The sequence below is a fragment of the Gasterosteus aculeatus genome, chromosome 7, assembly GCF_964276395.1.
Source record: "Gasterosteus aculeatus chromosome 7, fGasAcu3.hap1.1, whole genome shotgun sequence".
Taxonomy (NCBI): domain Eukaryota; kingdom Metazoa; phylum Chordata; class Actinopteri; order Perciformes; family Gasterosteidae; genus Gasterosteus; species Gasterosteus aculeatus.
Window position 1 is genome coordinate 29,139,535 of NC_135694.1, and position 20,470 is coordinate 29,160,004.

The window sequence follows — 20,470 nt, forward strand, 5'->3', positions numbered from 1 at the left end:
AATAGAGCAAAATATTTGAAGAATCCCCAAAGCTCATTTTAGCTCAGCGCATGACTGCAGTGACCTCGTTATTATTTAAATCTCTCTCACAAATAACACTTTGGCCACTCTGCGATCCCAAGCGATTTAAAAAAAATGCTCCTAGAAATGAACACACACACACACACACACACGCACACACACACTCCCCGTCGTCAGGGGTTGCATGTTGCTGTTTCCCACCTGGCCTCCTGTCGGTAACAGAGTGGCTTGCTGACTGACGGGCCGACGGGAAATGAGCCTGGTGCATGCTGGGGGATGAGCCGATGACAGCTTGAGTCATGGCGGTTGTCAGGGCCCAACGCCGTCAGCGCAACGAGTTGGTTAGCTGAGGAAACGAACAATTGATCACGCGAGCGATTCCCTTCGGATCACACGGCGCATTAGAAACATGTTTGTCAGCGCAGCTTTTTCTCAGAAGAGTAAAAACAGTAAAATGGTCGTGGTCCATAACTATAAATCCGTACCATGTTCTCAACCACATCCTTTTGTAACCGACTGTTTGCACCTTGTGCTCCATTCTGTTTCATTTGTCTGTGCACTGTCTGCATTGGTATTCTTTGCAGTGTGCAGCTCAGCCACCTGTGCCTCCATGTGAGGAAGGTGGGTGAGTGTATGTGTGGGGGGGGCAGAAGTGGAAGGTGAAGGAGGAGGAGGAGGAGGAGGAAGGTTGATGGCAGCTCTGACCGAACACACCACACTCTCCCTTTCTGACAAAGCAGAAGACAAAATAACCAGAGCCGAGCAACAATGCGTGTGTATGTAGAGTAGAAACCAGCTGAACGAAGGACACTCAAACACGTTCCTCTTCTCTTGATGTAAATGAGATAACAGATTAGATCAACTTCCTCCTCAGTAAGCTGCTCTCTGCTGCTTCACATCTTCATTTTCCAACTTCACTGTTGCTTCAAGCGTCTTCAGTTACACTGAAGTTTTTTTTTTTAGTTTTTTTTATAACTTTCCTTTTGTTCTGCGTGATTAAATAAAGCGGAGTCGGACGCTGTGGTGTTTTCTTTTAGATTTGAGACGTGAAACCTTTCCTGCAGACAGATGAGACGAAGCTCAGACGCCATAAAACCGTCAGCGACTTTGTGGGATTCGATCCCTCTTCAGATCTTTTGAGCGCGTCGGCTACACGGTGGAGGAAACGGAACCAGAAACCAGAGGAAAGAAAAGCTGTGTACTGTAGCGTGTTTCCTCCCTGTGACCCGCAGAAACAACAGAGGAGAAGAAGAAGCCATTTTTTTTATTGCCAAGTATTATATTACACGTACAGGAAATGGTTTGTTCACACACAGCGGGTCTTTCACACAGCAGAACCGTGTTCGCGTCCCCACGTTTGGTTGAAAATGACCCCGGCTCTTATTTGATTTAATATTGGACATTTTAAACAATGAGTTCATCTAGCTGACGTTTATCCAAAGTGCCTCCAGATGCAAATACAGATGTTTTGAAAAGGATGCGGGGAGCTACCGGTGATGGGAGCGGTGAATTCATGCTCTCAATTACTGGGTTTAAGTCCTCTCCAACGCAGCATGATGTTTATTTTTTGTAAATTATGGTTCCGTTTACAGTCAAAGACCGTAAAGCAGAGTACGCTTTTCTTCTGAGCGACAGGTCACGACCGCGGCGTCGTTTATTCTGGGAGATGTTTTTTTGCGGTACAACTTTAGTATCTTTTCCATTTCTGAAAGTTTTGCACTATTTTAACAGACAAAAAAAAAAATGTCACACCCGCTATATATTTAAAACGAGCGGGCGAGCGACAAAAAGCCGAGCTCAAGGCTTCACAGCAGCAATGGCCGTCGTCATAGAAACTACGATCTCATGCGCTTCCTGCCTCGTGGTCATTTCGCGTATTTCGCGGGCAAAGACCCGCCAACAACCATCAAAATGCTTCCTCATTTGTTGTCTGTCAATCGGTTGAAATGCTTCCATCTGCGTGTGGAGCAACTTGTTGTACAGTTGCGACTTGTTTTACACTAAGTACTTGCAACTAAATCCGTCTGATGTATTCGGAGTGGAGGTGGAAACTAACATGAAAGGAAAATACTCTGTAATGTGACTCACCGGAGCCGCTGGGAGCGCTTCTGATTAAAGCAGCGAGGAGGGGACGCCGCGCCGCGGGTCGCCATCTCGGTTACAAGCAGGACGCGAGTTCAGCTCCACGCTTTTACCAGCTGTCGATCCAGTAAAAGAACACCTGGATGCAACATCTGCACTCATAGTGCATCTCGTTACAAATCAGCACGCGGACAATGGAGCGAGAAACGAGACGCGTGACGGTTCAGCGTTTATTCAGGCTAATTTATCTGACAACGAGCAGCGATTTATTCACGCTGGTCCGTTAGTGGAAACTGCGAAGTGATGCAGTTGCTTCATTTTGAGACTTTCTCTTTTCACTGAGTGACAATGCAGGGGACCGAGACCAACGGTCTTATCTGGCTGCTCCCACCGTGTCCCGATGTCCCCCCGGCCTGCTGCAAAGACAGTACACAGTAATACTGGACACACACACGCTTGATCCACACGGGGTCGAAGCCGTTGTTGCAGCCGTGCAGGTCTCATGGAGGAAAAGTTCCCTTCCTCCCGGGCTTTGTTGCTCCAAGATCCACGCGGGTGAAACATGTTTTACTTCCACTATTACAGACATTTCTTTGAGCGAAACATACCTGTACACACACACACACACACACACCTACTCAGTCGACTGACCTCCACTGTGAAGATGAAGAGGGAACAAGCCGTCTTTGTGCCTGACAAATGACTTTCTACACGTTACACCCGCTGAAGTGTCGGCGGGGTGAAAATGTGCCCCAAAGAACACGTTGTGGGGGTTAACCTGAAGGATTTAAGGCTGTTGAGGTGGGGGGAGGTTGGTGGGGGGTCAACGGCAGTGAAACCTGAGGATATTTACCCAGTATGACTCGACGCTGTGTGTCGGGTTCAGAACAATCCGCGTGTGTCTCATTGAGCATTCATCTTTGTACGAGCTCGCTGACAAACACCGGCTGCCGGGAGGAAAACGCACGGCTAAAAGGCCTCAGTGTGATTCTGAAGTCTTTAAATGAGTCTGCCCCCCCCCCTACACACCCATCCCCCTGCCCCCCTCAGCTGCCGACAGCTTACATGTTCACTTCTCAGCACGTCTGCTTAGTATAGTCACTAGTGTATTTATTTTAGCTGTGAATACTGCGGTTACCCAAGTAACATTTCAAACATTTCAGGACTTTTCTATATGTTGTTTCTTCGGTACTGAGATCTGATCCAAGAGAAAAGCAGAAGAAAAAGAGCTCCGTGCTGTTCGATAGTACTGTTGATACCACCATTATCAACAAGATTGGATTTTGTTGACCTTTTTCCTGTTGACGGGTCACTGGAGTCGTCCCGACAGCACGGACTCGGTGCGCCCCCCTGTGGTGACGCTAAGGCGCTGCCCTCTGGGTCTCGCTCTGCGGTTGGTTAACGCCTCGGTTTTCTGCCCCGCGTGTCTTAAAAAGAGGAGAATCTTAAGTCGCTTGTTGGATGTTAGATTGTGTTTTCCGGTGCAGAACTGTGCCTGTGGGTCGTTATTAAAGATCATCGGGTGGCTGGATTGAAGCGGATTAAAGTGGGATTTGTCCGTCCGTATTACGCTCAGCTGACATCAGTCGTGCCAACGTTAAACTCATATTCTACATTCCTGCTTCAAAGCAAAGAGGTCTCCTTTTGTTAAGTGGTTGAGGAAAGGAGTTGAGGATGTACAAACTAAGCACACCGTGTGTTTGAGGCAAATAAAAAGAAACAACCAACTCATTTCTGCACTTTATGCACATCATTTGCTGCCCCCCCCCCCTCAAGTTATACACAACATATATATTTAAAACAAATCAGATCACAGAACGCCAAACACACACGGGAAACAGAAAAAAGGCCATTTGTCTCCTGTACACCATGAACTCTACAGTATGTATGAGCCCTCTGAAGCAAAACATGGTTGAGGAACATTCAACGCTGAAATTCAACCAGGAGGACAAATGGACAAAAACAACAACAACAACAACAACGTTATTCTAACAATGACATCACTGTTGAACATCTCTGCTATGGGCAAAAATGATTTCAGTCTCTTCTAGAATTTACAAAGCCCAAAAACTCAGAAAGTATTTAAAAATATTTCAGTAAAACTAAAACGGTACAAAAAAAAGCTTATGCTTTAAGCTCACAGCTGTAACAGATCCACTGCTTTAGAAAGGAGAATAATCACGGTTTTCTTCATTTCGTAATCCCTTTCATTTCTACATTTCGTTATCCACACTGTCTGAATCTTTAGAAAATGACATCAACCTCTACAAAATGCTTGTTGTTGAATAATTGTGGTACGTTTTCAAGCAGAAGAGGATCCTGTTCAGACTCTCGGAGATCACAATAACCATTTTAGCAGCAACGATGACAGTTCTGGTAAAACAACCTACGGACATTATGTAAGAGTAAAATCCTAAAGGAGCACATTATTAAATAAATCTTAACCGGATTAGATTGTTCGTTTGTTCACAATAAAAAATATATTATCTGCAAACAAGAATAGGTAAACAAGGAACTCTGGGCCACCAGAACAGAAAAACCATCGGATCAGATCGAACTGTAAAAAGGAATTCTAGTGAAGTCATAATGATTCACGACGTTTTCTCGTCTGGCCGAGCAAAGGTTCCATTCAGCGCTTCGCCACCGGGCGAAGAAAGCCGAGGAGGAGGAGGAGACGCTTCCATTAATACATTCACCGGAGATGCGAACCAACGACATTCAGGGGAGGCTCTGGAAACGGGAAGCAGCTTTGCTTCGATCCCGGACGTTAGTGTTAGCAGAGGGGGCCCGAATGGCTGCAGTACCCTGCTGTCCGGCTTCAAGCAGAACACCCAGGTTCTGTTTCGCATCGGCTCCGCGCGCGGAACTCCAACAGAGTGAGACATCTTCTCGTCAAGCCGCCACACATCATTTAAGTTTATGCTTCTAACGAGGGCCGCAACGTGAATTATTCATCAGAATGCTTATTTTTGACGGTTTTATTTCGATAGCGTTAGTCTGCAGGCAACGTTTTACTTGAATAAGAACTTTTGTTTTTAGGTATTGCCGGACTTCGCATGACGCACGCCGCCATGGAGAGGAAAGGCTTCCAGTCGCTACGCCAACAGGAGACTTCCATCCTGTTGCCTTTTCACATCAGCAGCTTCTTCCATTGAGGCCCAAACGCACTGAAAGCATCCGGCACAAGCGCTTCGCAGCAAACGACCACCAGAAGCCGCTCGACGCGCCGCCTCTAAATCGGTTTCCATTTCCGAGCATCGGAGAAGCAAGAGGCAACCGAAGCCGCACACACCTTCCATCTGGTGGAAGGCGTGACGCCAATTTCCCATCATCTAGTTAAACTGTCATTCCATAATTTAAAAGATTGAGTGTTAAAGGGCATCTTTTATTTACACACATGTTGTCTAAACAGCAACGTTCTCCTGGAGCTCTGCTGCTTCTGTGGGGTTGACATTTAGAAATCTGCAATGCGCCACGAGACCATCGATCGGTGCAGCTCAGACGAGACTTGATCAGCTCGGGAAAAGAAAAAGAAAGAACTTAAACCGCTTCAGTCGAGAACTCAGAATAGTAAAATACCACGCTGGGGTATTTTAGGGTCCGGGTGAGTGATCCGGGGGGAGGTGGGGGGACCTGCTGAGAAGAGACTCTGGCAGGTTTATGTTAATACGTTAATGGGGCTGGTTGTTTTGTGTCCTTCCAAGTCCTGACTGAGTCCTCTGCAGTCTCTACCGGCCCGGCCTTCAAGTAAACTGGTTCTCCTCCGAGTACTCCGTGTCCTCTGGAGCGTACGCGGCGTTTTGGGCGCCGTATCCGTCTTCGGCAGCGTACGGGACGTCGGCCTCGAACGACTCTTCTGCCGCGTCGTGGTTCTCTGCCGTGTTCAGGCCGGATTTCTTCATTCTGTCGAAAAGACACATTTCGGGGGGAATATTTAAGGGCCTTTCGGTCAGCTGGAGGCGCGTTTGTGTTTCCAAAATACCGACTGGTTCAGTCAGAACAGAATCAGACATCACACACGTCAGACTGAAACCGCGTCCACAGACGCAACATCACCCCAACGTCATGTAGGCCAGAAGATGTCGGCCAATCGAAAGCATCGAAAAATGCTATAACGAGGGCTACTTGGAAGAGAAAAGGTAAACGTGTAAAAAGACATCGGTCATTTTTTAGGGATTGGAAACCTTATTTGCATGTGGAGAAAAACGCTCGGTGTAAAACAACGTCTGAAAGGACGATCACCCGGGAGGAAAACCAAGTGTGTACTTACTGGTTCTTGTGTTTGGCTCCACTAATGTGAGACTGGTACTGTTCCACGGAGTTCAGCTCGATGCTGCAGACGGTGCACGGGTAGCCCTTTAGTGTGGAAGCTGGAGACACACAAGAGAGGGGAGGGGCTGTTATCATTCAGTGTGTTTACATGGTGGTATAATTGGAACCTTTGCTTAGTTGGACTATGCTGTCTTTCGGGGGGAGGTGCTATTATCCCAATATACATGGGAGTGAATAAAACAAATCATTGGCCGAAAGCATATCGTCATATCCGATACGATAGGTGGCGCCGTTTTCATTACAACCAGTTGTGATACAGCCATTTCCGCTTGACCGCTTCACCACTACCAACAACAACAACATCAACATTAGGAGAAAGATGGCGAACGGAGAGCGAGGTGAAGCTACATCCCTCTACTATGTGTGCATGATGTTAATAGGAGCACAGCGAATGCGAATGGCGCTATTGGCTGATTTGATAACGGAGAGAAGACGCCGTCGGGATCTCAAGCATGCGCAAAGACGCAAAGTCCAGTTCCTTATCCGATTCACCGTTACATGCCGCAATAGTCCAACTATCAACTGGATCGGATCGAGTTATCCAGGGGTGTTAGTCGGATCGTAGTCGGATCGCACATAGTCGGACAAAGGTGTTTACATGAAACGGATAATTCCATTTCAGTCCGACTAAGCCAGTTATTCGAATCCATGTAACCACGCTGACTGTCTACGGAGTAAAAACAAAAAAGAAAAGAAGAAGGGTTCTGGGGTCTGACCTGGTGCAGTGGAGGGGCCGTACGTCTCCATCAGTTTCTGCTTGGTCATCTGTTTCCGGTGCTTCTTGCCCACGTAGTGCTGCTGGGCCATGAGCGGGTTGTTGAAGGAGGCCTGGCAGATGGAGCAGAAGCGGTCCGGGTTGCTGTTGTCGTCGGCGCCCGGGGCCGGGACGTCCCCGGGCTTCTTCTTCGGCGGCGCCGTCGGCGTCGTTTGGGATGCTACTGCTGCAGAGGAGGAGCGATACGAACAATGAGCGCCTTTTAGAAGTGACCACTACACTGTCAATAAGGGATGAAGACAAGACGCAGCGCTGGAGAAAACCAAAAGTGGAAGGTAAAGAGAGACACAGGGGTGGGAATAAAATTGAACAAAAGCACGCACGCACCTGGGGGCAGCGGGCCGACAGCTTTCAGCCTCAGGTTCTTGGCGTGAACTTTGCCCTGGTAGTGAGACTCGGCCATCACGGGAGAGGAGAAGGTCATGTTACATATGTGACACACCTTTGAACGGTTGGCATCCCCGTTACAGTCCTGCTGCCAAACACACACACACAGGAGCATAAATTATTTATGGATACAGGCAGCATCATTTATCCTCATTGAGGAATGAAATAAACAGACGATTTAATTTGTGATGGAACATTCTGAAATCCAAAAAGGTCCAGACAGACTTTATCTGGGGGATAAAAAGTGTTACGCTTTCAAATTGCAACCGTTTATGTAAAGTATATTTAATAGAAAACCAAACAAAATATAATCTGATAACACGTATGTACTGTTGGTTTGAGCCTTTTGTACTCACGCCGTCAGACGCTGACGACTTGAACTTCTTCAGCGACGGCTCCGTCTCGTTCTGGATGGAAAGATAACGCCGCACTTTGTTGGCGTGTTTCTTGCTCTGAAAAGACACAAAACACAAACGTTTCATCACAAAGTGGAGAACAAACATCAGCACGGCGTTGAACAGGACTTTGGGAGTTTGTGTGGCTGATAAATGGCGAGTTCTGCCCCCTCGTGCTCGCTGTGTTTTAACGCAGGTCACAATCACGGTGAAGTTGATTGCATTCACATATCGGCGCAGGGCTTCGATCACGTCTCATGAATATTACCTCCCCGGGCCACATGAACGCGTACGTGCTCGTACAGAAATGATGAAACCATTTATTGTATGGAAAAGGGCATTAGATGGTCGTATGCAAGCGGCACAGCTTCCCCCCCGACATCAGCAGCACCGTTAACAAGCCGCCTGTGGGCTCACTGACCTGATAATGAGTCAACTTCTGAGACTCCGAAATGAGGACAGCACTGCAGATTTTACACTGGGAGTCTGAAAACAGGTCGCCGTGCTCTTTTATCATCTTATTTACTGCAGAGGAAAGAGAGAGAGGGGGGGGGGATTTCAAATCAGGTCACACCTTCTGGGATAAAATGGAATTATAAAAAGAAAAACAATCTGTGGCAAAAGTAAAAGCAACAGTTTTCCTTACAATGCAAGAAAATCCTCTGTATGCATAGAGGGGTTTTAAACTGCTTTTTCCACGTAGTATTTATTGCCTGGTAAATTGAAGATACTTACCTTGGTCACACATTAACTGTAAATGCCACTAAGCAGGCAAACTCCTACAAACACATCTGCAAACCGCAGACAGACGCATGCTTGGAGGCTAGTCGTGACTTTAAGGCTTTGCTGATGGCTCAAGCAATAAATTCCCCTTGATGCAAAAATGTGACAAATATAGTCACAAGCGCAGAGTAAAACAGGTAAAACATGCGGAATTTTTAAGGTAAGCGGAGCACATACGGCCTAAAAAAAAACAACGTCTGCGGATGAGCCGCTATGGAGACAACTGTGAAGATGCGCCCCGAGTCTCCACTGGCGCACGACCGGACGAATTAACCGGACGAGCCGTCGGCAGCAACATCCGATGCCGCTCCTGCTCTGGTCGACCTTGGAGCCGACGCGGCTACCGTTAGCTTAGCCCGGGTGAGTTTAACGAGCCCGCGTCGCTTCGCGCTGCGTCGCCGCGCGGCTACAGTTAGCCGGCGTGGAGCTAACGGCGACGCGGGCGCGTTAAGCTTCGTCACCCGCGACAGTGACCGCGTGCACTGACACGCCATTCTGATTTTAAAAAACACACGCGTTGGAACAGTCAGGGGAACATGGCAATACCTTCCGCCGCCCCCGACGGTAAATACGGAAAATCGTCCGTCTGCATCGCGTCGGCCATCATTTCGACTCAAAGCCAGCGGCGTCGTAGTGCGCATGCGTTGCTTTCACGCATCCAAACGGGTAAATGCAGAGCCGTATTGAGGCGTCAAAAGAAGTTAAAAAATACTTCACTGTCACCTGATTTACGTAGAATTACGTAGAGTCCCAGGAACTACTTGATGAGCGGTTTGCATAAGTATATGCAGGTAGACAGTAGTACAAATAGAATGCCAGAACTGCAATTTCCCTGCTTCCAAAGATAACATTTGCTAATGTACGTGTATTCGTAACTTTAATGGGCCAACGATAGACACCGGAAGCATTCTCTGTTCTTGTAAACATCTCAACTGGCTGTGACAGAGCTGACACAGGAAGGCGTGGGACAGGGCAAATTATATAGTAAGGTCATTTGATGTCTGTGCTGCTAATTGTTGACGATGCTATGTTGTTCATACATTTTAGTGACTCATTTTCCGAAATTGCTATTTCACCTCCTGTTTGTACAGTAACTCTCTATACATAAATGACCTGCCAAGTGAAAACTATAGGATGTTGTACTTTCGCCGACGCGACTCTAAACGGCTCTGGCTGGAGGCAGCGTGAAAGTCACGCCTTACGTAGTAGTCACGTGACTACGTCTACAGAAACAAACATGGCGCCGCGAAAGTGAGGAAAACTCTGATGTGAGTCTTTCCACACTGAATATTGTTTAGTTTATCGTCATTTAAACTAGGCGTGGAACAACACCGCTCACAATCAAGCAATTCGTTTTAACTATAAAGGTATTCAAACAGAAATGTGAAAATACAAATTTTATGCGCTCTTTTTAGCGTCTCTAGTAGTGAATTGGTTTCCCTGTCAACGGATGTTTTTGTGCTGTGGAAGCTAAGTTAACTGCAACTGTTTTTTTGTGTTAGTGAGTCCTTAAATATGCACTTTCTCTGTTTTCGGTCGTTTCAAGCTCCTCACTCAGCTCTTTTGTTTCAACTTTAACCGACAGCTAGTTAGTTTGGGCTCGTACCGTCACGTCACACCGACCACCCGGACAGATGAGAGGAAGAAGAGGAAACTCTTCATCATCGGGTAATAACCACTACTGGGGAGCGCGTTTGAAACCCTGTTATTGAACCACGGACTTAATCACATACACAGACATACCCTTTAAAAAAGTCAAAGTATGAGCAATTTAAAGCTAGATTGTTTAACTGCGCCAGATGTTTCAAATTGTGGTCTAATGGCGAGTGGTTGGTTCAATGTCGTAAGAGACAAGACACCATCTGCACACTATACTGTGCACAATCTGTGCAGGTGTGAACGGACTGAAACCGATTTGAGATTTGTTGGTCTCAGCTTCTCAGGAGCGCACCAGGATGGCTCTGAGGAAGCAGCTCCTCAAGGATGCCAGCGACGTTCCCTCAGGAAGCCAGCAGGACGACGAAGACACACAGGAGGACGAAGCCTTGGACGACCAAGACTACAACGTAATGAAATGTTAACGTTCGCTAAACTCCACCAAGATGAACACACTTTTTTATATTTCTCAACTCCGGAAGCAGCGCGTTGTTCCAAAGCCTCATTGTCACTTTTCATTAATTTTTCCATAAATAATTGAACGCAGCAGACGGTGCACGGGTAGCCCTTGCGGCATAATTGAATTCATAGTTGGATGGAGCTTGTAAATGTTTCTCTGCTGGTTTTAAGTAGTTCGGAGTACTCTTGATTGTTCATACGTTGCTAGATGTGATAGTGTGTTAAATCCGTCAGCAAAGAAAACTGCAATTAGTTTGTTTTTGCTTCCAGGATGAGCTCCCATCGGCGCCTGTGCCGTCAGCATCAAGAGAAAAACGTAAAACAGAGAAGGATGACGAATCCAAACCCAAAGGTACATAACAGCGCGTATTAACAAGAAAAAAATAAAATACCACAGTAAGCATGTAAATGCGTTAACTTTCAAATGTTTTCCCAATTTTTGGGGGCAAACTGTTGACGATGTAGAATTAGAATAATGTCAGAAATATATTCAACTTAACTGGAAATCAATTATTGTGAGATAACTTTCTTGATGGAAGCTGCTGAACCTCGTTTTGAGATGCCGATAACTAAAGTAGAGTCTAATGAAAGCTATCCAAAGCTAACACTAATTAACTCACGTTTAATGTCAGAGTCTGAGATAATCATACAGCCCTGACCGCTTGGCTTAGTAACCACGTATCTGCTGCTCTCAGACATGACTGAGGAGGAGATGATGGACTTGGCCCTGCGTCTGAGTGAACAGGAAGCCGCCGTTGCCGCCGCGCTCAGACTCCGGCGGGAGGAGGAGGACATGAGGAAAGCCATCCAAGAGAGCGTGAGTACGGAGGAGTTGTTGTTTTTTCTAATCAACGTGACAGTTAAAACGTGACAATTATAGTTTAACTGTCTGCTGATTTTAGACACAGAATTCGTTACAAACTACAGTAAATGTACAAATATCTTCCAAATAGCTGTGCATGAATTATTAGAGGAGTGTTGTATAAACCATGTTGAGGGTTTTCCGTCGTAGATGGACAACCAGACCCACAGTCTGCTCACCGATGCTGAAAGTTCACTCAGGACCTTCTCTCGAAGGAAACTCTTGTATGCAAATGGGAGGATCAATCAGAGAGCAGCGGAGGGCGATTGCACACCAGAGACGGACCGAGGTGAGTCACTACGTCTAATTCCCTTCTGCACCAACACAGACCAGAAAGAAAGGAAGAGTAGATCAAAAAGGACAAAAATGTATGATGGTATCGTTAAATCAAGCTGGCTGCAATGCCCCGTTAATTTGAAAAGTTTCTGTATTGTATTTCCAGTAGCAAAAGAAGCCGGAGATGCATTTATTAACCGGCTGAAAAAGAGGAAATGGAAAGAGGGAAGCCCTCTGCTGGAGATGCCGGACTTGTCACAGGCTGACAAAGTCTTCTCTCAGGATTCACCCTGCAGCTCCGATTGTCTCTCAGCGCCTCTCGACTCTCCACAGGTCCGTCCAGGATATTTCTGTCTGTTAAATGGATCTGGTCCATTTTCTGTTTTGTTATTCAATCAATTATTGTTGTGTAAGATGTCAGAGAATACTGCTGGTCACATTTTCACAAAGCGGGATTTGTTTTGTTTTTTTTGTTCAACCGTTAATCCAAAATCCCCAAACATTCAGTTAAAGACCACGTAATTCTGCAGCAACCGTTCATTCTTTTCATTATTGTGCTGGGTTCATTATCACAATAGATTGATCAATTTTCTGTGTATCAAATAGCGCAGAAAGCTGTTTCTGGTCTCGATGAACCTTGAGAGAATTAAACTGTTACACTCATCATTCCTGCTTCAGAAAAAAACAAGCATGCAAATAGACACTTTCAGTACCTGCTTATCAGCACACTGCAGACAGACGCAGTTAGAGATGAGCTGGTGAACAAAGTGGAGCCTTTAGCAGCTAAAGATACCAATGTTTTAGTTGGTGGAGACCAAGAACTGAGCTACGCTGGGGTAACATTTACCAGGTGAGCACCAACACGTATGATGACACGTTTGTTTCTCTTCTCCCGACGATCAACCAGAGCTTTGACTCGACCCAGATCGACAACTGTCAGCCTCCTAAATCCACCGTCTTCCCCTCCACCGAGTGCAGAGCCACGGTTCACGTCGCCCGGCTGAGCAACAGCGTCTTGGAGACCTGGAGGACCTCAGGGTTTGTGTCCTGCTCTCAGGACAGTCGGAGCTCGACTCAAAAGTGTCAGCCGGCTCGAGCCAAGAGTCCCACGTTTCCCAAAAGCCCCAAACGCTCCAAAGACCTCGCTTTGTCCGAGACCTCTGTCTTCTCAGAGGCTGATCAGGGAGACGATGGAGAGACCGATCTGAGTCCCGAGTATGTTAAAAGTCCGGTATTTGGCAGGAATAAACTTAAGACGTCTCAAAGTGCCTGCAAACCCGGGGACCGTGACTGTACCTCGGGCTCCATGTTCTGTTCTCAGGAGGGTTTGACCTCCTCTGTGAAGTCCACGTCCTGTTGTCCTGTGAGTCCAGTGTTCCCTAAAAGCCCCGGCCTACGCGACGGCCTTACTGAGGAATCAGCAACCTGCACAGAGCCCACAGAGAGCGTGGTAGGACAGGCGGAGCAGAGCCAAGGACGCTGTGCGAGCCCGGTGTTCGGCGTGGCGGGCCTCCCCGCCACGGAGCGACGGCGCTCGGGCAGTGACGGGGAGCTGACCGCTACTCGGGCTCCGTCCCGCTGTGACAGGCAGGTGAGTTCAGGCCCGAGATGCACACTGAGCGGAACATTTCACACTGTAAAATCAGTTTGTTTCTGAGATAAAACTCTGATGTGCATTAGCTGATTTATTGGGGGAGCTGTGATCTCCGACTGTATTCATTCATATAAGTGTTTTCTAACTATCATTTGTTTTTTAAATGGAGGTAAAGACTATATTCTTTGAAATCTTTATGAGGTTTTTCAGACATTTGAAGGGTAGTTTTTTAGTTAAGCATCCAGACATTTATTTGCTAATTTCCTTCTAATATCTGTCTGTTCTTTCTACTTCAGGACAGCGAGACGGATCAGTCATCTAAGTCAGGTACAGTGAAACGTCACACTGTCTTTACCTTCTTAATCCTCACTATCGATGTTGGGAGTCGTGTGACCAGGACGTGTCGTTCAGTGGGTGTCCTGATGTTTTTATGGTAGACGGCTCCACCGAGAAGGTGCTGACCGGCCATGTAACGCTCCTCTGGTCCGAGGACGACGACGACGACGACGACGTCACGGTATTGCACTATTTGCTTTGATACAAACCACAGTGACGAGCTGTTAAAGTGAATGAATGAAATACTTTTTTAAAGTGAACCTTGATGATTGTGACCTATTTTTTAAGGTCGTTAATTAGGAACCAATGGGCTTTGAGCTGAGGGACACGCCTGAAACACATTGTTGGTTTGAGTCTTTTTATACGATTGTAAAGCTTTAATTTGTAACCAACACTCTACTATTTTCTGTTCCACAAGAGCCATTGGTTTAACACAACATTACCCCAAGAAATACAGTGATTTGATGGTTTTTTTTTACATATTATCAACAGTGTAAACTGTTAAAGACTAAACACCCGTCAGCAATCATTTCAAAGTCAGTCTATTTTTCCCATATTTCTGCTTCCTGTGACGAGTCATCAGTAGCAGGTCGAGTTAGAAGTACGATGAAAGCGCTGTTCTCACCCGTCAACCCTGTTCCTCGTACCCTCCCATCTGTTGCAGCCGGGGGGCTCACCCAGCCCAGTGTTCCCAGATGAGAGACCTGCTCACCAGGCACACGGGGAGGATGCATCCCAGAACCACGTGACTGCCTCTCCAGGGAAGAACTGCAGGTAGATTGGACCTCTGCAGTCATAGTCCTGCTCCTCAAACTAACTTAAGTAAACGTATAGTATTGGCATAAGTTTAAAAATGCTAATTATTATGAGTTTTTGTGGAAGTAAAAAGTACCTTCCGCCGCTGCATACCTGCATACCTCCTCTTCATCCACCAGCAGACAGCAGCCCTCCACAGAGCGAGGACCACCGCCAACCGGCAGCCAGGAAGCGGTCAGCGGGGCGTCCGCCCCGTCTGGCGAGCTGGCAGTGGGGCCGACGGTGTACTACCACTGGGGGGTTCCTTTCTGCCCGAGAGGGGTGGACCCAGACGAATACACACAGGTGAAGATTTGCTTATTATAATTAAGGAATACTTAATCAAGTCCCTCGATTAATTCGAGCATTGAATGAATCGTTTTGATGACGTTATTTGTCAAGAAGAAATATGGTCATCGCCTCATTTTGCATCTTGTCAGAAGTATTTCTGTTGTTTCCACTTATGTCCTCTTCTGGAATAGTTTCCATTAAGCTAATTATTAACCCAATAACATTTTCTTCTGTTTCTCTGTCCTTCCATCCGTCACCTCAGGTGATCCTGAGTCACATGGAGGTGTACGAGAAGAGCCTGAAGCAGGCGCAGAGGTGTCTGCTCAGGAAGGCTGAGTGGGGGGAGGCCGTCCTGCCTCAGCCGGAGGTACAATGAGGCTTTTTAAACAGTTCAGTCTCTAACTAATTAGGACTTTTTATTCATTTTATTTTATTTGTGTGATTGGATCTCAATCCAAACATCGCTCTGACATTTCAGACATACAGCAACTGAGGTGCCTTATGCTTGCATTATGTCCTATAGCCAGCAGGAGGCAGCAGAGAAGTAAAAAGTGACTCTACTTCACACTTCAGTCTCTATTGTAAGGTTAATAGTCTCCATCGCTAGTTTCAAGTCTTCATCGGTACAGCATGATGTTCATTTAGTCAGTTATGGTCCCATTTAGAGTCTTGTAGACCATAATGCAAGGTGTGCTTTAGGGGTGTTTCCTCAGGATTGACAGGTCGCCATCCTTAAAAACTTTAAACCTTTGATAGTGTGTTAAATTGTGGAAATGTAACTGTCACACTGCCTTATTTAGCGTTCTGTTGTACTCGGCTCCAACCTCTTGTGTAACTTTTGGTTCTAAAACCATTTTCCTAAAAACTCAAACATTTGATTAGAAGAAGAAGAAGATGGTATGTTGATGTTTTTCTTCCATGCTCTGATCTGAACTGATATTTCCACTGCTAAATTTAGTGTGAGTCAATCCAGTAACTTGTATGTGTTCTTCCTAGAAATCCCCTTCATCGGAGTCGCCTGCAGAATCCCCTCAGCAGCTCGTTCCTCGACGGTAAGAACCTGCAACAGCTTTACCGGCTCCTCTGCTACAGAGGAGATATGCCTTGTTAGCATCCTGTCGGCCTTCATGGTCACAAAGGATCAAACTTGGAAGCAAAAAGTAAGACAGCGAGAGAGAGAGAGAGAGAGAGAGAGAGAGCATCTGAAGTACGATGGCTGTTTATTTATCACATTGTCAGGCACGGCCTCAAACTGAGAAGCAGAACTGTGTGCGCGTCCGCTAATGCACTTCCTGACGACGCAGAGGAGGATGAGGAAGACGAGAAGGATGAAGAGGGGGAAAGAGAGCGCAAAGAAGCAGCAGAAGAAGAGGAGGAGGAGGAGGAGGAGGAAGATGGACCAGTGGATGCTGATGACTGTGAGGTTTGTCCAGGTACTGAAGCGCCACCTTTTCAGGGTGTGCTTTACTTTTTCTACATCACAAAACATTACAAATCAAAGAGTTTTGTTTTAAAACTTGACAATAGATGGGCAGATGATGGCTGCATTAAATTCTCACCGGGCTCCGGTTTGTCACCACAGAAACCCAACTGAGTGACAACGATGACGACCGAACGCAAGACCTGATGATCCCAGCTGACCCACGAGCAGAGGTGAGCGGTCCCACGAGGAAATCTGAGGATCTACAGTTCGCTTCTCACTTCCTCCTCTGTTATATCCACTACATTTTCTCCCGCTCCGATTTCAGTTTGACGGTCAAAAGAGTCCAGAGCCGCCGGAGTCGGAGATGATTCTACGAGTGGATTCTCCAGCTGAAGATGAGCTGCGGGTGGAGGAGGAAGAGATGGAGGTGGACGGTAAGCCTGCACGCTGAAGGCCTTCAGAGCAGTTTCATTAAAGTAAATGCAATAAAATAGCTCTAATTTAGCACTGGCAGACTTTTCTTGAGAGAGGTTGGCAAGTTTGAATGATTTTAATGTGAAATATTTACAGGTGAGTATTTTCTTACACATTGAACCATAAATAGAACAGAAAAACGTATTTGTAGTTTGGTGTCTGTTCTGATCAAATTTTCACCAATCCGGTTGTTGTCCTCAGTAAATAATGCAAAACATGCGTTTGTTTTCAGCCGCGGCGGACAGAGAGACGGGGGGGGACGTCTCGGGGAGCTGCGGGGATGTCGGGAAGGAGCGGACAGAGGAGGCCGGACGGGATCCAGACGTGGAGGAGACAAAGGGCCGAAGGCTCCAGAGGTCGACGTCTCCCGAACTGGAAGCGGCAGCCGGCCTCCATCAGAAGCCTGAGAGCAAAGTGGATTGTCCCATCTGTCAGGGGTCTTTCCCGCTGACGGAGATCGAGAGGCACGCCGCGTACTGCGATGGAGAGGTGACCATCGTGGAACACCGGAGTCCCAAGAAAGTCTGCTTGCAAGGTGACAGAAACGCCGTCGGCCTCTCTAAATCCACGGCTGTGAACGTTTGATGTAGGACGTAACCTCTTAAATAAAGGTTTAGGAGAAAGCAGTGCAGCAGGTAGTCTAGTGATACAAAACGTAGAGAGGGACAGTTTTGCACAATATCCTAAACAACAGTTCTATAGTTGAATAGAGTTGAAATGGCAGTTTTGGATGAAAAGGACAACGTTTTATTTTGTGACTGTTACCATCCGTTTATTTAAAATCCACTTCTTAGTGTCTTTGAAGCCTCGTAGGAAGAGAGCGAGGAGATCAGAGGCAACCGAGGACACTTACGAACTCTCCACCACTGGCAAGTAAGTAGGTGCCACCTGTCGTTGGCAACAGAACCAGCGCGTTCTCTTCAGACAGGCGCGTTTTTATTTTCTTCGTATTTTGAATATCGAATATTTTTTCTCGCAGGAATCAAGAGAAATGTTACATCTGTCAGAAATCTGTTCCGCTGAAAGAATACAGCCGACACACAACGCTCTGCCTCCAACGCCAGGCGCCGAAGACGGCAGCGGTAAGACGGTTATTTACACCAGATTAAAACCTACTCGTACACGATGGGAAAATCTGCTTTATTTTGTTTGTTCTGTGGCTACAGAAATGCATTTTTTCATATTTATATTTCAATATTTCTGACCTTCCAGAAGGGAAATCTGCTGTTGGCTCTGGAGCAAACAGAGAGCAGAGATTCAGGTGAGTCTTTCAGAGAAAACGACTTTGGAGGTCTGGGGTCATTGACAGGAAATCAATTCAGAACATCACAATATTGAGTAATCACCGGATTAAATGTTTTTTATGAATTGTCATATGTATGTTTTTTCAGCCTCAAAAAAACAGATTATAATCATCAGAACTCCTCATTGAATTCCCATTTGTGCTGGTTTGTTGTGTTCACAGGAGCCGGGCCGTCTGGATCCAGACTCCTGCCGGGGTAAAGACGTCTTACAAACTCTGTGACGCTGAATGTTCTGTTATCTTTGTGCACATTTAGATCCAGAATCTCTCCCAGTGGAAGTGAAGACCAAACACTTTTATCTTGTCGTTTCAAATAAAGAGAAAGTATTATTTGGTATCAGATCCTGGCAAACGGCACGGAGTGAAGTGAACAATTAGATGAGGTCGTCCAGGGAGTCATTTCGAATTTACCAGTAAAATCTACTGCTTCAGCGAGCCTTGATTTCTTGTGTCTCTTCTCCCTTTCAGAGAAGTCATTGATCTGCGGGATGATGATGATGATGAAGACGAAAACAAAGAGGAGCAGGGCAGCGTTCCAGCGCTCAGGATCAGTAACTCTCCCATCAGGTCCTTCACTCCGATCTCAGAAGCCACCGACTGCCTTATTGACTTCAAGAAAAAGCCGCGACCCAAGACGCTGAGTCAAAGACGAAGATGAGGGCGTCCCGCTGCCGACGCACGCTACCGGAAGCCAGAGCCTTAACCCGAGGCGCCATCAGGTGGATGTGACGTAAAGATAAAATAGACTTGTTCTAAACTGAGCACCTTCCTGATGTCCCATATTTATGCAGGTAAACGACAACAAACAGAGCACTTGAATAGTTTCAAAGGAGGTTCCGGCTCTTTTTCTACCACTAGCTTCAACGCTTGTGTACGTTGAAGGCGTTCCACACTACCTCTTAATGTATTGAGACCTTTTTTTTATGTTTATTTAGCTCTGTGTCTTCCTCACCTTCTGCTTGAAATCAAATTCACACCGGCAGCGTTTTACAGGCCTTCAAACAGGAAATTTCACATGCAAACTGTACACATGATGTTCGCATGTAAGCTTGTGTTTAACTAATGCAGATATTACGAGCTAATCTCTACCAGACCTCTGAATGCCGTCCCATTGATCGGTGGACAAACAACCGTCCAATCAGAGCCGGGTACAGTGATGTTGTCTTCCTCTGCCAGAGCCAGAAGAATGGACACGAAGAGCCGAAACAATTGTGCATTCAGGGGCCGCAAATAGTGATTACTTTCACTATCGTTTCATCCGCAGGTTCTTTGCTCGATTAATGCACTTTTGGTTGTTTTTAAAAATATTAGAAAATAGAAAAAGTTCAAATGTCCTAGACCTAAATAACATCTTCAAATCCAACCACTGATAGTAACAAACAAACAAACAAAATTCTTTCATTTGAGAAAGTAACTCATAAAGTGTCTTTTTGGGGGCAGGGTTAAAAATCCCATATAAATTGATTTTTCAGGATCGGGTTGTCAAGCTGTGCAGGTTCACTCAAGTCAATTTAACTTAACCTGTTAACTGAAGCCATGTTGGACCCGCTGAGAGTGTCCCAAAAGGGCCACCGTAGAGATTATAGCAGCCGTTAATGTCGGTCAACGGGGGCCTTCTTTTCCGTGCGCCACAGGAGCAACGCTAAAGTCACCTCTCCACATTCCATCCCTTCCATTTCAGAGCAAATTATGTTCAATCGAAGCGCTTCAATTTAATTCCATCAGTTTGTCAACCTACAACATTTGTTACCCCGATGAAATGGGATTTGAACCCGCGTCCCCTGTTGTCAATGTGACCGAGTGTGGGAAGGAGGTGCAATTGAGTTTAAATCAGGAAACGGCCAGGTGGAGGAAATGACCTCAACGTTTGTCCATCAACTTCATCTTGCAGAAAGCAGCTCCAACACGCCGTGGCTTCGCTTCTCAACGACCTTTTCTCTCAGAGTAGTTTATTTTAATGCGTGGGCGGACCATATGTGTCAGTCCAAAAATAAGTTAATGCTCTTTGTTCCTTTTTCGTCTGACTGTATCAACCTTGAATATGTATTGCCGCTCTGGAGTTGAAGTTGTTTGACTCGATGTCTCTAAACAGAAGTAAACTGGCTGTAACACACTGATCACGCGTGTTGGTTCATTGGAGGAAGAGATCTGCAAGTGATGTTGCGGGATTTTAGGGGGTCAAACAATGTGCTTTTCTTCTGTCCAGGAGTAAAAACCGACTTACTC

The 20,470-nt window shown here is 46.3% G+C and overlaps 2 protein-coding genes across 22 annotated transcripts; one reads left to right on the forward strand and one right to left on the reverse strand.

Annotated features, from left to right (window-relative positions):
• Nucleotides 1-3,831: 3,831 nt before the first annotated feature.
• On the reverse strand, nucleotides 3,832-9,498 carry znf346 (zinc finger protein 346). 4 transcript variants are annotated; one of them, XM_040180912.2, is made up of 7 exons: nucleotides 9,322-9,498; nucleotides 8,414-8,517; nucleotides 7,954-8,049; nucleotides 7,538-7,685; nucleotides 7,152-7,376; nucleotides 6,374-6,473; nucleotides 3,832-6,006 (listed from the first exon to the last, which is right to left on the reverse strand). In XM_040180912.2, the coding sequence occupies exons 1-7, from the start codon at nucleotides 9,380-9,382 to the stop codon at nucleotides 5,847-5,849; spliced, it is 894 nt and encodes a 297-aa protein (XP_040036846.2). In that variant the 5' UTR covers nucleotides 9,383-9,498; the 3' UTR covers nucleotides 3,832-5,846. The 4 variants fall into 4 exon arrangements, with proteins under 4 accessions (XP_040036846.2, XP_040036847.2, XP_077963000.1 ...); XM_040180913.2 differs by having other exon boundaries at nucleotides 7,538-7,682; nucleotides 9,322-9,442; XM_078106874.1 differs by having other exon boundaries at nucleotides 7,538-7,682; nucleotides 8,728-9,422.
• Nucleotides 9,499-9,740: 242 nt separating this feature from the next.
• On the forward strand, nucleotides 9,741-20,361 carry uimc1 (ubiquitin interaction motif containing 1). Of its 18 annotated transcripts, none has more exons than XM_078106861.1 (23): nucleotides 9,741-9,759; nucleotides 10,361-10,443; nucleotides 10,711-10,841; nucleotides 11,161-11,242; nucleotides 11,586-11,707; nucleotides 11,903-12,041; nucleotides 12,195-12,361; nucleotides 12,936-13,619; nucleotides 13,919-13,939; nucleotides 13,996-14,139; nucleotides 14,623-14,732; nucleotides 14,894-15,059; nucleotides 15,307-15,411; nucleotides 16,041-16,096; nucleotides 16,284-16,477; nucleotides 16,627-16,697; nucleotides 16,793-16,901; nucleotides 17,174-17,476; nucleotides 17,736-17,814; nucleotides 17,921-18,023; nucleotides 18,154-18,202; nucleotides 18,407-18,440; nucleotides 18,713-20,361. In XM_078106861.1, exons 2-23 carry the CDS (start codon nucleotides 10,410-10,412, stop codon nucleotides 18,900-18,902), a joined length of 3,093 nt encoding a protein of 1,030 aa, XP_077962987.1. In that variant the 5' UTR covers nucleotides 9,741-9,759; nucleotides 10,361-10,409; the 3' UTR covers nucleotides 18,903-20,361. The 18 variants fall into 18 exon arrangements, with proteins under 18 accessions (XP_077962987.1, XP_040036840.2, XP_040036842.2 ...); XM_040180906.2 differs by lacking the exon at nucleotides 9,741-9,759 and adding an exon at nucleotides 9,865-10,142 and having other exon boundaries at nucleotides 13,919-13,949; nucleotides 14,060-14,139; XM_040180908.2 differs by lacking the exon at nucleotides 9,741-9,759 and adding an exon at nucleotides 9,865-10,142 and having other exon boundaries at nucleotides 13,919-13,949; nucleotides 14,060-14,139; nucleotides 14,897-15,059.
• The last annotated feature ends 109 nt before the right edge of the window (nucleotides 20,362-20,470 follow it).

Coding starts and splice junctions, on each gene's coding strand:
- znf346 (XM_040180912.2), bottom strand. CDS start 9,382: ATGATGGCCGACGCGATGCAGACGGACGATTTTCCGTATTTACCGTCG. Junction 8,518..9,321: donor ACCGTCGGGGGCGGCGGAAG/GTATTGCCATGT, acceptor TTTCCTCTGCAG/TAAATAAGATGATAAAAGAG. Junction 6,007..6,373: donor GGAGCCAAACACAAGAACCA/GTAAGTACACAC, acceptor TCTTTTCGACAG/AATGAAGAAATCCGGCCTGA.
- uimc1 (XM_078106861.1), top strand. CDS start 10,410: ATGAGAGGAAGAAGAGGAAACTCTTCATCATCGG. Junction 11,708..11,902: donor GGAAAGCCATCCAAGAGAGC/GTGAGTACGGAG, acceptor TTTCCGTCGTAG/ATGGACAACCAGACCCACAG. Junction 13,940..13,995: donor ACAGCGAGACGGATCAGTCA/TCTAAGTCAGGT, acceptor AATCCTCACTAT/CGATGTTGGGAGTCGTGTGA.